We start from the raw sequence: 14,690 nt of genomic DNA on the forward strand, positions 1-14,690 counted from the left end.
ATTAAAGCTAAAGTATTTGGCGCCCCCCAAAACTGCACCCGCCTTTTTTCCTAGAAAAGTGCCCTTTACACACCCTGTTTTTTTTAAAGAATTTTGGGTGTGGGGGGCAAAACTTTTTTTTTTAAAAAAGCAGGTTTAAACCTATAAATAGGGGAACAAAAAACTAAACAAGGCTGTTAAAGAAATATTGCTAATACAAGACTTCTACCGTTATGGGAAGCAACAACATGGTAAGAAACCTTACTATAATTTGTATGGGCCGCCAAGATATTATAACAGCGTTATGCTTAGTTAAAAGCCAACATTTTTTCTTTTGAATAGGACGAGAACTTTTTTCTTGACATTCCAGATGCCGCGCTAGAAGCTTTAAATTTTGGTAAGCCAATTAATATGCTACACAAGTATAATTTATTTTTAAGAAAAAAAGGTTTTAAAAAATTTTATTTTTTAATTTAGAACAAGATGGAAGTCAAAACCACCCAATAGGTTTTCCTGAAATTACAGAGGAAGGTGTGAACTGTTTTTTAAATATGTGGTTTTTTAAAAATTGACGTTGGAAATAGTGTGCATTTTAGGGGTTTGTTTGTTATTGTTAGGAAAAAAAACTTTTAAAGGTTTTACTGTACAAAAGCTGCCGTTGTACAGCCCCAAGGGGGGGGAGGGGGGGGGGGGGGGGGGTAAACTAAAAGAGCGCTTTATTTTGTACATTATACTTAAACGCGGTTTTTAGCCCCCTTATTGCAAAAACGTTTTTAAAATATATATATTTGGGGGACATGTTTGTTGTTAGTAAAAAAAAAAAAACCCCGTGCTAAAAAACATTTTTATGTGTATCGGCAGACTTATCAAGCGTTATTCCTCAAGAAGAAATGTTGAAGGGAAGAGCGCTTAAAGGGGCCAAGAAATTTCCCTCTGAGGCAGCTGCAGTTGGAAGCAAGGGTATTAAGCACACCGATTTTGAACAGCCCTGCACGTCCAAATCCCTCATTGCCCAAAACCCGCAACCTTTAAAGAGGGGCAAAAAATTTCCCTCTGAGGCAGCTGCAGTCGGAAGCAAGGGTATTAAGCACACCGATTTTGAACAGCCCTGTACGTCTAAATCCCTTATTGAACAAAACCAGCCGGCATTAAAAAAGGCCAAAAAGTCTACCTCTAAAACAGCATCCGTTTTCAGGGCGGGGGGAAAGGGGCTCAGACCCCCCGCTTTTGAACCGCCCAAAGCTACCTCTACAACTTTCAAAAACCATGGTAAGCGAGGCGGAGGCGGTAAAGCCCCTCGTTTTCAACAGACCTATGCCTCCCCGACCCAATCAGCTTTAAAAATAAACAACTCTGTAGAAGGAACCGTGTCTAGGGGTGGGTTCGAGCAGGGTGAAGAAGTTAACCCCCAAGCTTTCGGAACCCGCAAAACCCCTGCTACAAATAACAATCTTCCTGTGGGGCTGGCCGCATCAGTTGCTGCTTGTAACGAGCTGTTTAGTGTTTGTTCATCTTTAAAGCGTTTAATAGATAAAAAGTTTTCAAAGCTAATTCTTGAGGTATTTCAAAAACAAAATTTTCCAGAAGAAAGGGTTGTTTTAGACCAAAAAATAGCAGACACCCGGGCACTAATTGAAAAGGTCGAAAGCGCGTTAAAGGGGGAAGGAAGAGGGTGACTACACATGAAACCTAAAAATGTAAAAAGGGGTTGGAAAAAAAAAATGGAAAAAATCTAAAATGTTAAGAAGGCTTTTGGCAAAAAGAATAAAAAAAGCCAAAGCTATTTTAAAAAAACAACCCCCCAACCAAGAAAGGGAAATAGACCCTCCCACCCCTTCTTCTTCTTCTGAAGGTCCAGATTTCCCCGCTCCTGATACACCACCACAGGTGTATTTGGAGCGTGTAAGACACTGGATAAGACCCCGAAGAGAGTTTAACGCATATGAATATTTTCAGGAATTTCGTTTTGCTAATTTGGACAGAGTAACGGGGTTCACAGAAGCCATGGCGGCCATCGACATTGCTATTCAAAATTTGCTAGATGATATTAATAATCAGGTGGGTCCTGAAGATTTTGTACAGCTACGCTTAGATGCCCCGGGGCTAAATCACCCGCTCTTTTCTTTACGGAGGCCTTGGGAAAATTTAAACGCCATAGATTTTTTAAATAACATCGTTAATGTGTTGCAAAGTAATGCAGAGATTGTGGGGTCCGGAACTTTACGCCTGGTTGTTACAATTATTAGAAACAGGCTTGGTGGAGTTGGGTCTGTAAGACCCCTAAAAACTATTACGTACAGTAAAATTATTGAAAAAAAAAAGAAAACATTTAATTGATTTAAATAATCAGGGTAACAACTTATGTTTTGCCGGTAGCGTGCTGGGTCTTTTATCAGATAAAAAACTTACAGATGCCCAGCTGTTAGAGGGGGCCAAACACCTTCATCAGGAGTTGGGGTTTTCGGACCAAAAAATGATTAGCTTGACAGACGTGAGCTCTTTCGAAGAGCGCTTGGGGGGTAGCTATTACCGTTTTGTATTATGAAAATGGAAATTGGTGTTTTTTTACAACTGGGGGTGTACAGCGTTTCCAAACTGTTTTTGTTTTGTTACATAACAAACATTTTTACGGTATTTTAAATATTAAAGCCTTTATAGGCGCCCCGTATTTGTGCAACTACTGTTACGCTCCCTATAGCCACAAACACCAGCACGCCTGTAAAAACCACTGCCGTACGTGTAATAGCGCCGAGTGCCTCGAAGTGGCCGGTGAAAAAAAAAAGATGCCCCAGCTGTAAGCTGTTTTGCAGGTCTGACGACTGTTTAGAAAGGCACAGCGCTTTGGCGACCAGCGGTAAAGTTGATTGTAAAAACAGAATTTTTTGCGATAAATGCGGCTTCTACACGGTTAAAAATCACCAGTGTAGAAGCAAAAAGTGTCCCCAGTGCCATCAAAAAACAGACAACATAGAGGGTCACGAGTGTTATATGCGTAATATTTGGTCTCCAGAAGAGGGAAAGGATTATGTGTTTTATGATTTTGAATGTATGCAGGAAACGGGGGTACACGTGCCAAATTATATTTATGCTTTGCATTTAAATAAAAAAACTAGCTGGGAATTTAAGGGGGAAGAATGCATTAGCGAGTTTGTTTTAACCTTTATAGACAAGCGCTTTAAGGGATACACTTTTATTGCTCATAACGCTAAAGGTTACGATAGTTATTTTATTCTAAGGCAGTTAATTAAAGAAAAAAATGGCTGTTAGCACCGTAACGCAAGGGGGAAAACTTATTTGCGTGACGGTGGTAAACTTAGCCATTAAATTTATAGATTCTTTAAATTTTCTCCCCATGAAACTTAGCAAGTTACCCAAAGCTATGGGGTTTGAGGAAGCGAAGGGGTACTTTCCACACTTTTTTAACACCGTTAAAAAATCAAAACTATGTGGGACCTATGCCCGAAATAGAGTACTTTGGAGTAGACTACATGATGCCTGAAGAAAAAAAAGAATTTTTAAACTGGTACCAGCACAATCGCCAAAACAGCTTTGATCTTCAAAAAGAACTACGCTATTATTGTCAAAAAGATGTTGAAATTTTGCGAGAGGCTTGCGACCGGTTCAGAAACGAAGTTATAAAAATGACCGAAAAGCAAATTGTTAAAAACCCCGGAAAGGATAATGAGGAAGTGGTTACTAAGTGTATAGATCCCTTTCAGCACCTCACATTGGCCTCGATTTGCATGGCCATGTACCGGTTTAATTTTTTAAAGCCGCAAACCATAGCGCTTTTGCCGTTAGACAATTACCACAAACAGCAGAAGAGATATTCCACGCCGGCCATTCAGTGGTTGATGTACGTAGCCCACACTGAAAATATTTACATTCAACACGCTTTGCAGGGTGGCGAGTTTAAAACTGGGTCCTATTTTTTGGACGGTTACGCCATTATAGCTGGTAAACCCACGGCCTTTGAATTTAAACGGGTGTTTTTTTCACGGGTGCCCCATTTGCTATTGCGAAAATGATTACAACCCGTTGCTTAAGGCAACCTACGGACAGCTGTACAACCGAACCATTATTAAGGCTGAATTTTTAAAAAGCCAGGGGTTTGAGGTAAGGACCGTGTGGGAACACGAGTGGCAGGCCATGCTAGCAAACGATAACCGGGTGGAAAATTTTTTACGAGAAAAAAAGCTGCCACAGCCTCTGGTTCCTAGAGACGCCCTTTACGGTGGTAGAACAAACGCCATTTGCCTTTATTACAAACCGCTGCCCGGGGAGCAGGTTCATTACTACGATTTTACCAGCCTCTACCCATTTGTTAACAAAACTAAACAGTACCCGGTGGGACATCCCGTTATTGTGTATGAGGGTTTTGGGGATATCGGCCAGTACTTTGGCATAGCCAAGGTTAAAGTGTACCCTCCAAGAGGTTTGTATTTTCCCGTGTTACCATACAGGGTTGATGGTAAACTAATGTTTCCCCTGTGCGCCCTTTGTGCAGAAACAAAACAAAAGGATCCCTGCGGGCACAGTCAGGAGGAGAGGGCTTTAACAGGGACTTGGTGCACAATAGAGTTGGTGGAGGCTTTAAACAAAGGGTACAAAATCGCTGAAATTTATGAAGTCTGGCATTTTAACCGCTCTTCAGATGCCCTGTTTTCAGACTATATTAAAACACACCTAAGACAAAAACAAGAGGCCTCGGGGTTTCCTCACTGGTGTACGGACAAGCTTAAAAAAGAACAGTACGTTAAAGAGTACCGTGAAAAAGAAGGTGTGTGTCTGCGTCTAAACAAAATTAAGGTAAACCCCGCCAAAAGACAAATTTCAAAGCTGTTTTTAAATTCCTTGTGGGGAAAATTTGGTCAGCGAACAAATTTGACTAACACTAGTATAGTAACGGACCCGGACGAGCTCTTTAAGTACGTTTTTGTACCTTATTACGATGTGTCATCGTGCGAGTTTATCGATGATGATACAGCCGTAGTGTCTTGGAAGTACGCAAAAGAACACTGCACCCATTCCAGCAACACTAACGTGTTTATAGCGTGCTTTACCACCGCTTATGCTCGGTTAGAGCTCTACCGCTTGTTAGATCGTTTACAGCAGCGGTGTCTTTATCATGATACGGATTCTGTAATTTTTGTAAGTAAAGAAGGGGAGTGGAATCCCCCCCTAGGGGATTATTTAGGAGATTTAACTAGCGAAATACCCCCAGATGAACACATTGTGGAGTTTGTGTCCGCGGGACCTAAAACATACGGGTACAAACTGTCCAGCGGTAAAACCTGTATGAAATTAAAAGGAATCACACTTAACTCAGGAAACAGTGAAAAAAATTAATTTTGAAAGCTTAAAAGAACTTGTCTGGGATTACCCCGCGGGAGAGGACCCAAAAGAAATCGTAATACAGCAGCCAGGAATCGTAAGGGTAAAAAAACACTGGTTAATAGAAACAAGAACTCTAAAAAAAAACCCAAAAAGTCATTTACGACAAAAGAGCCCTCGAGGAGGCTTTTAAAAACTTTGCCGTACGGGTATTAATTATTATGAAAAACCACGTTCAGTTTGTTCATCCCTTTTCCTGTTTGCTTTGTGGGCCCTCAAATTCTGGAAAATCATATTTTATAAAACAGTTGTTAGAAAATGGTCATAAACTGTTATCATGTATGCCTGAAAATATTGTGTGGTGTTATAGCTGTTGGCAACCGCTGTATACAGAGTTGCTGCAAAAATTTTCATGTATTACATTTTTGGAAGGTTTACCTAATACTTTTAATGATGAACATTTATTTCCTAGTAATAAAGTGAATATGGTTATTATAGATGATCTAATGGAGTCTGCTTCTGACAGTGGTGAAATTGAAAAAGCCTTTACAAAATACGTACACCACAAAAACTTAAGTATTATGTACATTGTGCAAAATATGTTTTGTCAGGGAAAAAAAAGCCGTACAATTAATTTAAATACTAAATATATGGTTCTTTTTAAAAACCCCCGCGATAAACTACAAGTCACCACTTTGGCCCGGCAAATGTACCCTGGTAAAACACAATTTTTTTGGAGGCTTTTGAGGACGCTACCAAAGACCCCTACGGGTATCTGCTGGTGGATTTAAATGCTTCAACGCCCGAAAACCTCAGGTTAAGAACAGGTCTTTTCCCCCCAGACTGGCCCTGTGCATACACCTTTAAAAAAACCCATAAAAAATAGTTATTTTTTATTAATCCTCCATTTTAAAAAAAATCACCTCCCGAACAAACATGTCTTACCGTGTGCAAAAAAAACCTGGCTCTTTTAAAATTTCTTATCAAAGCCAAGCCGCAACAAAGAAAGGCTATTCTCTGTACGGCGTCTGACGACCTAGTAGCGGCCATCTCAGAAATAGCGCTTAACACTTTAAAAGGAAACATTCCTTTAAAACCTCGACAAATAAGCATCCTTAAAAAAAAAACGAAAAATTATTAAAAAGCTAAGCGATAAAAAGCTATCCCTGAAAAGAAAAAAGGTTATTGTAAAACAAACTGGTGGCTTTATTGGCCCTTTGTTAAGCTTTGCACTCCCCCTGCTGTCAAGCCTTTTAATTAACAGATAATGGAATACGCCGAAAAAATGTACCTTGTTCCTAGCCACCAGTTAGAACAAATAAAGCGGGCTTCTAGCGGTGAAGAAAATATCAGAACCACAACCAGTCGCCAGTTGGATTCAGAAATGAAGACATTCTTCAAAGAACCGGTTTATCCGACTACGAAAAGGCTAAACTCTACGAGGCGGTCCTGCAAAAATACCTGGTATTGGCCAAGCGTGGTGAAATGGAAAAGACTAAAATAAACCTTTTTTTTTCCCCTGAGCAAGAGCAAGAGCAAGAGCAAGAGCAAGAGGAGTTTCAACCTCCTAACGTTCAGGGGGATGTATCGGACTTTGTTATTCAGGAGGTGTTGGAGGGGGTAAATCCTCGCTATAAAAAAAAAGCTGAAATATTGTTAAATAAGCTTAAACAACGTAAAGATGTGTCTTCTTGGGCTGATAATGGCCGTTTTGTGTACCGGGGGAAGGCGATTGAGGGGTCTCACATGCTTGATTTAGTCAGGGGGGGTAACCGGCTCTTATTCTTTCGCTAACAAGAGGGCTCCTAAAGGGTGGCATGTTTTTATGAAAGCCTTGGCAGAGCTAAACGTGCCTACGACCGTCGTAGGGCATGTTACCAATAAACAATTTTTAGAGCGTCTAAAAATAGGGCTAAAGCCGGTCAAGGCCACAAGTAACACCGCCTCTTTTAAAAGCGTCCCTGTTAAAAAACGAAAAATTGACTGGTTAACAATGTAAAATAAAAAACGTAAACAAAATTAAAAATTGTGTTTTATTGATGCAGCTCTTTAAACACACGACAAGATAAACACGTTTGAACATGTTGAAACATGCTTAAAACAGGTCTGGGCATGCCGGGTCTTTTTCCTTTTACAAATCGCACCACCAAGCGGTCATTTTCTGCTAAATCATCGGAGTACAATTTTAAAATACAATCAAAAGATAAACCCTTATTACGTTGTTTTAAAAAAAAAATACAATGATAACCGCAGGTTACAGCTAGGGGGTCCTGTAGTTGTCTCTGATGAAACACAACCTTATCACAGTTACGGTTTAAAAAAGTCATAATAGACTTAGGGAAAAAGTTACTGTCTGGGGAAAAACCGTAGGAGTCAAAAAACTCGCCGGGCCCCCGTTTCGGTAAATAAAGGGCCAGCCAATGTTCCCCGGGTAACTTATGGGGGTGGGTGTTAACAATAAGCCCCAAAGGTCTTCCGGACACAAAACTTTTCGGAAGCAAATCGCTAGAAAAAACATCTAAAAAAGAAGGGTCCTTTGATAAAATATCTCGTAGCTGCACGGTGTTCATGATTACATATAGTCAAACAGAACGTTTCTTCTATGATTTACTTCGAGCACGTTATCAAAAACCCCATACACTATCATGTTAACCGTAGAGGGCAAAGCCGTTGCAAACCGAATTTCCGCTCTCAGGTTTCCAGTTTTAATTAAAGAATAATGGTCGGCGCACTCCTGATCCGGGGTCAAATCAAAGGCGTACAGCGTATAGCCCTGGGCAAATTCATCGCGGTTAATTAAGAGCGATCGATCTTTTACATATTTTCCAGTAGCCTGCACGAGCTGCATGTACTCTCTCACGCAGTTTCCATTTTCAAAATCGGGTTGTAGGGGTTTTGCTGGCACCTGTTCGCCATCCACATACAAGGCCACAAAATTAATGTTATAATGTTTAAAGTTAAAAGGGTTTTTAACGTAGCTGCCGCTGAAGGCGTCGTTATCTATAAAACCGATTACTAGCTGCTTGGGTAGCTGCCCCAAAAAAAGGTTTTCCTGGTTACTGACACGACTGCCGGCCGGTATGCTAAACACCTTTATGCTTACCCGGTCTACGGGGTACTTAGCGTTGGCGGTCATTAAAGCTTCAGCGTGCCCCAAACGAACCCCCGGGGTTACTTTTACACGTTTTACAAACAGGGACGCCGAAATAATGTGTACTTTATAATTCTCGTTGGCAGTGCCGCTCATAAGGCAAAAAACATCTTTGCTACGTGTTAGTTTGATTTTTAAATCCACGCCGTTTAGCAGTAGTTTTTCTTGAAAAAACAAATCGCTGTGTAAAGGTCCCAACAAATCCAGTTTCCTGCTGCCGGCCGTTAGTTCGGCCCTGCGTATAAACCCCTCATTGGCCTGGCCGACCAAAAGGGTGCTTTCGTGGCCCCCTGCCGTGTCTTTATAAAATCCGCCTGTCGAAAACTGAGTAGCGAGGGTGTCATGGCTGTAGTTTAAAATTAGCTCTATTAAGGCTCTGTAAGGGTAACAATTGTTGCTCTGGCTAATAAGACGATCGCCTAAAGTAACATCCAGCTGGTTAAAAAGAGTGGCGATGGGGTAGTTTGTTAGGGCCACCCGGGCACCATCATCAATGTCTGATCCGTCTTCTTTTGTCACCTTGCAGCACACGTACAGCAGCGTGTTGTTAAGGTCTAAGTAATGATCCCCATGTCCCGAAATAAAAAATTCAAGAGGGGCATTTACCGTTAAAGCGGCCAAAGGAGGCACCTCTACATAAAAGCTATTTTCAATACTGGTTTGTGTGGGGGCTATTTGAAATAAATCCAGCTCCGATTTGGTGCATTCGTCAGAGCCACAATGAATAAAAGCCATTTTAAAATATATCCCTTTTATCGCTGGTAGCGCGACGCTTCCTCTTCTTAGGACGCCTTTTTGGTATATGGCTAAGACCTCTTCTCACAGCTTTTTTTTTTTAAAGGGTCTAGGTGGGCCTTTAAAGGGCTGGCGCAACGCTGCTCTTTTTCTTCTCATTACCACTAAACCGGAACCTTCCTGTGCTCCTATTTTGTTTATAACTGCGCTAGATACGTGGTTTACGACGTCTCTGGTTATATTTTTCGCGGCTGTTTTCATGTGGGGTTTAATAATGTCAAAACCTCTTTTTAAAAGTGGCACGGCTTTTCTAAAAAGGCTGCGAAATATTCCTCCTAAACCTGCCCCGTACATAACGGGTAATCCTTGATATCCTGGTAAGCCATAGCCAGCCTGGGCCTTGTAGTAGTTTCTATACAAAAAGGGGTCCCCGTAGTTTTTCATAGTTACCATTCTTCAGCTTTTTGGGACGCAAATGTAGTTTAACAATTACCTTTCCAAAACTAAATGAAACGTGTTTATTTTGATCCGTCTTTATTTCAATAGTAATGGTTCCGATGTGCTGCTTACTTACGGGGACGTAATGCGGTTTGTCATACGTTATTGTAACAAATTCGTTGTTGCTACCACGGATGGGAACGCAGCGCAACAGCGGCACATAGTAGTCCCCCACTAACTGATGTTCCACTATGTCGGTGTACACGTATAAAGAGTTAAAACCCCCCGTAATGTCTGCGGGGTACGGTGCAATCCTACACGGATGATTTGAAAGCATTCCCAGTATTGTTGCCAATTTACCACCTGTGGAAAAAAAGTACTTTCCATCGTTTGGTTTTAGCTGAACCCTTCTAGTCACAGGGTTGTAAATAACGTAGGCATTTGGTTTTTCGGCATCTTTGTCTATATTCTTGTTGATGACTTCTATTAAATGGTGAATGCTCGAATAATAGCCGGCATCCATGTAGTAGGTTCGAATTTTTTTTTCCGATGCTAACGTAAATGCTGTATCGAAAAGAAGCGTGTTCCAAGAGTGACAATAATGAATTTCCGATAAAGCGACATCCCACCGCCCTATTAAATTTAAAGGCTTGGCTAGTTGTATTGTAAAATTGGAACTAGTATTTTGAGGAAAAGCCCCCGCTGAGGCGTTGCTTGGTAATGTCATATAAAACTTTGTTCAGGTCATTTTTTATTAAAGGTCCTGCACTTGAGACGCTTTAACCCAACTATTAAATTTTTTAGGCCAACCTTTCCATTTTACAAAGAAATATTTGTTTCTTCCCCGACCTTTTTTTTTTAAAATTTTTTCTACCTTGTAAACTCGGTCCTGGTTAGGGTTTACTTTTTGTAATTCTTCAGGATAAAAAGACCCCACAACTTCCTCCCCTTCATAATCTTGTAATGCATACACCGGTCTTTGTCCTCTTAATAAAACCCCTGACACGATAAATATTTCATCGGTAAAGGTTTGCTGATAGCCCTTTTCAAAAGTGCCCTTCGTTTTAGATACTCTTACGTGATCCCCTTTTTTAAAAACCACACGTTGCCTCTTTATTTTAAAACTACCCCCGTAGACGGTTTTCCACACGCTTAGCGCATTAGCTTCTGTCACGTCAATTGGGCGCCCTCTAATAGTTCTGTGATAACTTCTGTTGTAACCGTCTATGAAGGCCTGCAGCACATCAATGTAGCGAAAGGTGTTACGGGCGGTAAAATACCTCCACATTTTTGATTTTAAAGTTCTGTTAAACCTCTCCACAATTCCCGCTTTAACTTCGTTATTGGTAACAAAATGGTGTACTCCATATTGCTTAAACAAATTTTTTAAAGCTTTGTTTAAAAAACTCTTTTCCTCGGTCTGTTTGTAATTTTTGAGGCACGCGCCCCTTTGAAAAAATAGCTTTAAACGCCTCTGCCACCTCTTTTCCTGTTTTATTTTTTAGGGTTACCGCCCAGGCGTATTTAGACAAAATATCTATCACTGTTAAAATATATTTACGGTTGTCATTGTCTTTAGAATAGGCGGCCATATCAACCAAATCTGCCTGCCATTGTGTATCCACATTAGACACCACTGTTTTATTTCTTTTAAATTTAAGCCTTGCAGGTTTATGTAAAGCGTAAGCATCTTGATCCGCAAGCCAAGCGGAAACCTGCTTTTTGCTTAAGCTTTTACGGTGTCTTTTAGCGGCCTGAAATAAGGGTGTTATGCCCCCAAAACTACCAACTTTTTCGGGTGAGTAATAAATTTTTTTTAGCAGCTTTGCCATGCTTACCCCGTCTTGCTTTAAAACACTGTATACACAAAAGTTTGTTTCTGCTTTTGTTTTTATTTAACACAACAACGTTTATACACATTTAACTTTTAAAGCGGCAGTAAAGTAATACGATACAATTACATACATTTTTAACGGTTAAGCAAAATAATATAAAAACTGTGATACAGTTTCTTTTAACAATGCATTTTTAATTAATATATATTTTTTAAGCCTCTGGGGTCACAACCTTGCATGTAAAAAGTTTTATAATCCATTTGGCGAACTCTGCTACACACCGCTCGGCCAATATAGGGGGCCACCTCTTTTGACAGATCTACCAGCAAGGCCACCGGGTCAGATGATTTTCCAACCTCCCTAATCATTTTAACAACTTTGGTTATAGTTTCAGTGGTTATGTTAAGCTTTTTTAGTTTGTAGCCTTCAGCTATAATTACATTTACCAGCTGGGCCGCGTTCAGTTTAGAAGAAATACGTCTAAGCTGGTAAAATACTTCTGAGCGATCCCAAAAAATACAAGGGTGACTAAAAGGGTTGGACTTATTTACAGCGCAGGCTGCACAGTTTTCCAAAAGTTGTTTTTTCAAACAGTGGTAAAAGGCTTTTACTACAACAGCTCTAACAATATCAACCATAACTGGATCCTCTTTTTCTTCACCGCTTTTCTGGTCACTCTCTTCACTTTTTACAGACTTTTTTTTAACATCTTGCTTCACACAAAAACAACAGGTACATATTACGGCTGTTCTACTTAGAGACCGCCTCTTTTCATCCTCTGAAGATGTCTGTTAAAAACATTGTAAAAACATATTTTAAGTTTTTTGATGCAAAAATTTTAAAATAAAAAAGCCTAGAGTTTATTTGTGCTACCTCGGTCGTACCCTCGTCTGATTCTGAATTATCATCATCCTCGACTGTCGCACCGTTGAACCCCATATCATCTTCCTGTTATTAAACACAAAACATATAGTTTTATTTTACCACTCTTACATATGTTTATATTTATATATTTTTTAAATTATTTAAGTAATTTTTACCTTGTAGTGTTCTTTGGGTTTTACTATTGACACCCCGTTTGTGTCCTTTGTTTCTGAATCACCTTCGTCAATCATAGTTTCAGCAGCCTATTATTAAACCAACCGTATATTAACGCTTAATTAGTGTCATGCACATATATATATATATATATATATATATATATTTCAAATAAATTAAGCTGTCTTTACCTCCTCGGGTGTTTCTGTCTCTGCAACTGTTGGCAGTTTGTTACACACCAAAGCAGTAATCTTGTACGGCCCAGGCTTGGTTATCTGTTAAAAATCAAAAGTCATTTTTTAAAAGTGTAAATACAATAATTTTTTATTTTTTTTTACAACTAATAAAGCTTATACCGTAACAATATCGCCATCTTTCCACAACTCGGGGTCCATAGGTTGGTTTTCAACATCGCTATCCTGCGGCTGTTCCTCGGTTGCCATGTCCTCATATATAGGCTCTTCTTCCATTCTCCCCTATAAAAAGAAAAAGATTTAACCCTTTATTTTTATAAAACATTTTGTAATTTGTTACAAAAAAAAAGATTTACTTCTGCCTTTAATTCTGTTTTTTCCAAATCTGACAACAAATTTTTTCGCACTTGATTTTTTACAAACGGCTGTGGCTCCTCTTTTTTCAGTTCTCTTTCAGAATAAAACACAGGGCTCGACAACAAGCCTTTCTCGTTGGCAAAACAACTGTAAAGGAGCCTTCTTTTCTGAACACGGTCTGGCGCACCCAGGGGCAATTCCGGCTTCTTGGCTTCTGTAGGTGTTTTGTACAGGGACATGCCTTTGTGTTTAGTTAGTTTCTCTGTGTTGAAAAACCCGCTCGCAAAACCACGTGTTTTTATACACAAAAACACATGCTGATTGGTAGACAATAACCGGTTTTTAAAAGGCTCTTGCTTAAACTCTTGAAACACTAGGATTGGTTGGTTCAGGAAAATGAATTCTATGACGCTGTTGTAAAACCACCTCTGATTGGGCCGATCCAAAAGCGGTGATAACAAGCTGGAGAGTGTCAGAAGCAGGAAATCTCCCTCATTCTACAGAAAGACGGGCAAAGGTAACAATTCTCTCTCTTTCTCTTTAATCCTACCCTGTGCTCTCTATCGTTGCTCTTTCCAAAGCGGACTCTCTCCTCGCTTTTCTTGTCTTGTAACCCGCCCTGATTCTGAATGCTTTTTTACCCTGTGCTTACTAAACAGACTCTGCCTGCTTCTCTCTCTCTGTCTCATTCTGATTCCGCCGCGTGCTCTCTATCTTTGCTCTTTTTAATTAATCTACACTGATATTGAATGCTTTTTTACCCCGGGCTTACCAAACAGGCTTTCCCTTGGTCAATTTTCCTTTTAAAACTCGTTTTTTCTTAACCTGCATTGGCATTCACTAGTTTTAATGTGTTTTATTTACTAGGGTTAAACCAGAAAAGCTGCCTCGTTTTACAAAAAGACTGCAAAGGTAAACATTTTTTAATTTTACCCTGAGCTTTATTGTATTTTTCTTAGCCACTTTTTTATAGAGTTTTTACCCTGTGCTTACAGAACAGGCTTTCTCTTTGTCAATTTTCCTTTTAAACCTCGTTTTTTCTTAACCTACATTGGTATTGACTAGTTTTAATACGTTTTATTCACTTTTATTACACTGCCTTAGTACATTTTCTTTTAAACCTAGTTTTTAATGTTTTTAAAAGCCTTTTTCTTAGGACCCCTTTACAGTTTTTGGCCATGTGCTTACTTAACAGGTTTTGCTTCAGTCAATTCCCCTTTTAAACCTAGCTGTATTGTTTTTAATATTACTTAATAATATTAAAAAGCTTTTTATAACCTATGTTGGCAGTCAAAAGTTTCAATCCCTTTTTTACCCAGGGCACCCCAAACAGGCTTTGCCTTGGTTAATTTTTTTAAACCTACTTTTTAAGTATTTCCTTATAGTTTTTGCTTATGTCCTTACAAAACAGGTTTTGCTTCACTTAATTATCCTTTTAAACTTAGTTTATAATGTTTTTTTCTTAACCTACATTGGTATTGAATACATTCAATGCTTTTTTATTCGGTGCTTAACAAACAGGTTTTGCCGTAGTAAATTCCCTTTATAAACCTAGTCTTCAATATTATTTAACTTTTCTCTTAATCCACCCTGATATTAAATACACTTCCCCTAGTCAAACACACACAC

At 39.5% G+C, this 14,690-nt stretch overlaps 1 protein-coding gene and 1 long non-coding RNA gene across 10 annotated transcripts; one reads left to right on the forward strand and one right to left on the reverse strand.

Annotated features, from left to right (window-relative positions):
* Positions 1–157: 157 nt before the first annotated feature.
* On the forward strand, positions 158–14,367 carry LOC127042081 (uncharacterized). 9 transcript variants are annotated; one of them, XR_007771838.1, is made up of 6 exons: positions 158–230; positions 322–376; positions 457–510; positions 841–939; positions 13,439–13,578; positions 13,929–14,367. XR_007771838.1 is itself a non-coding variant. In XM_050935735.1 (5 exons), exons 1-5 carry the CDS (start codon positions 213–215, stop codon positions 6,624–6,626), a joined length of 267 nt encoding a protein of 88 aa, XP_050791692.1. In that variant the 5' UTR covers positions 158–212; the 3' UTR covers positions 6,627–6,675. The 9 variants fall into 9 exon arrangements, 4 of the variants coding, with proteins under 4 accessions (XP_050791692.1, XP_050791693.1, XP_050791690.1 ...); XR_007771839.1 differs by lacking the exon at positions 841–939; XM_050935735.1 differs by lacking the exons at positions 13,439–13,578; positions 13,929–14,367 and adding an exon at positions 6,616–6,675 and having other exon boundaries at positions 841–969.
* On the reverse strand, positions 12,515–12,902 carry LOC127042082 (uncharacterized). The gene is made up of 3 exons (XR_007771843.1): positions 12,867–12,902; positions 12,702–12,785; positions 12,515–12,599 (listed from the first exon to the last, which is right to left on the reverse strand). It is a non-coding gene; the product is annotated as an uncharacterized LOC127042082 (long non-coding RNA).
* Positions 14,368–14,690: the final 323 nt, after the last annotated feature.

This window comes from Gopherus flavomarginatus, unplaced genomic scaffold (assembly GCF_025201925.1).
Source record: "Gopherus flavomarginatus isolate rGopFla2 unplaced genomic scaffold, rGopFla2.mat.asm mat_scaffold_2220_arrow_ctg1, whole genome shotgun sequence".
In the NCBI taxonomy this organism is placed as follows: domain Eukaryota; kingdom Metazoa; phylum Chordata; order Testudines; family Testudinidae; genus Gopherus; species Gopherus flavomarginatus.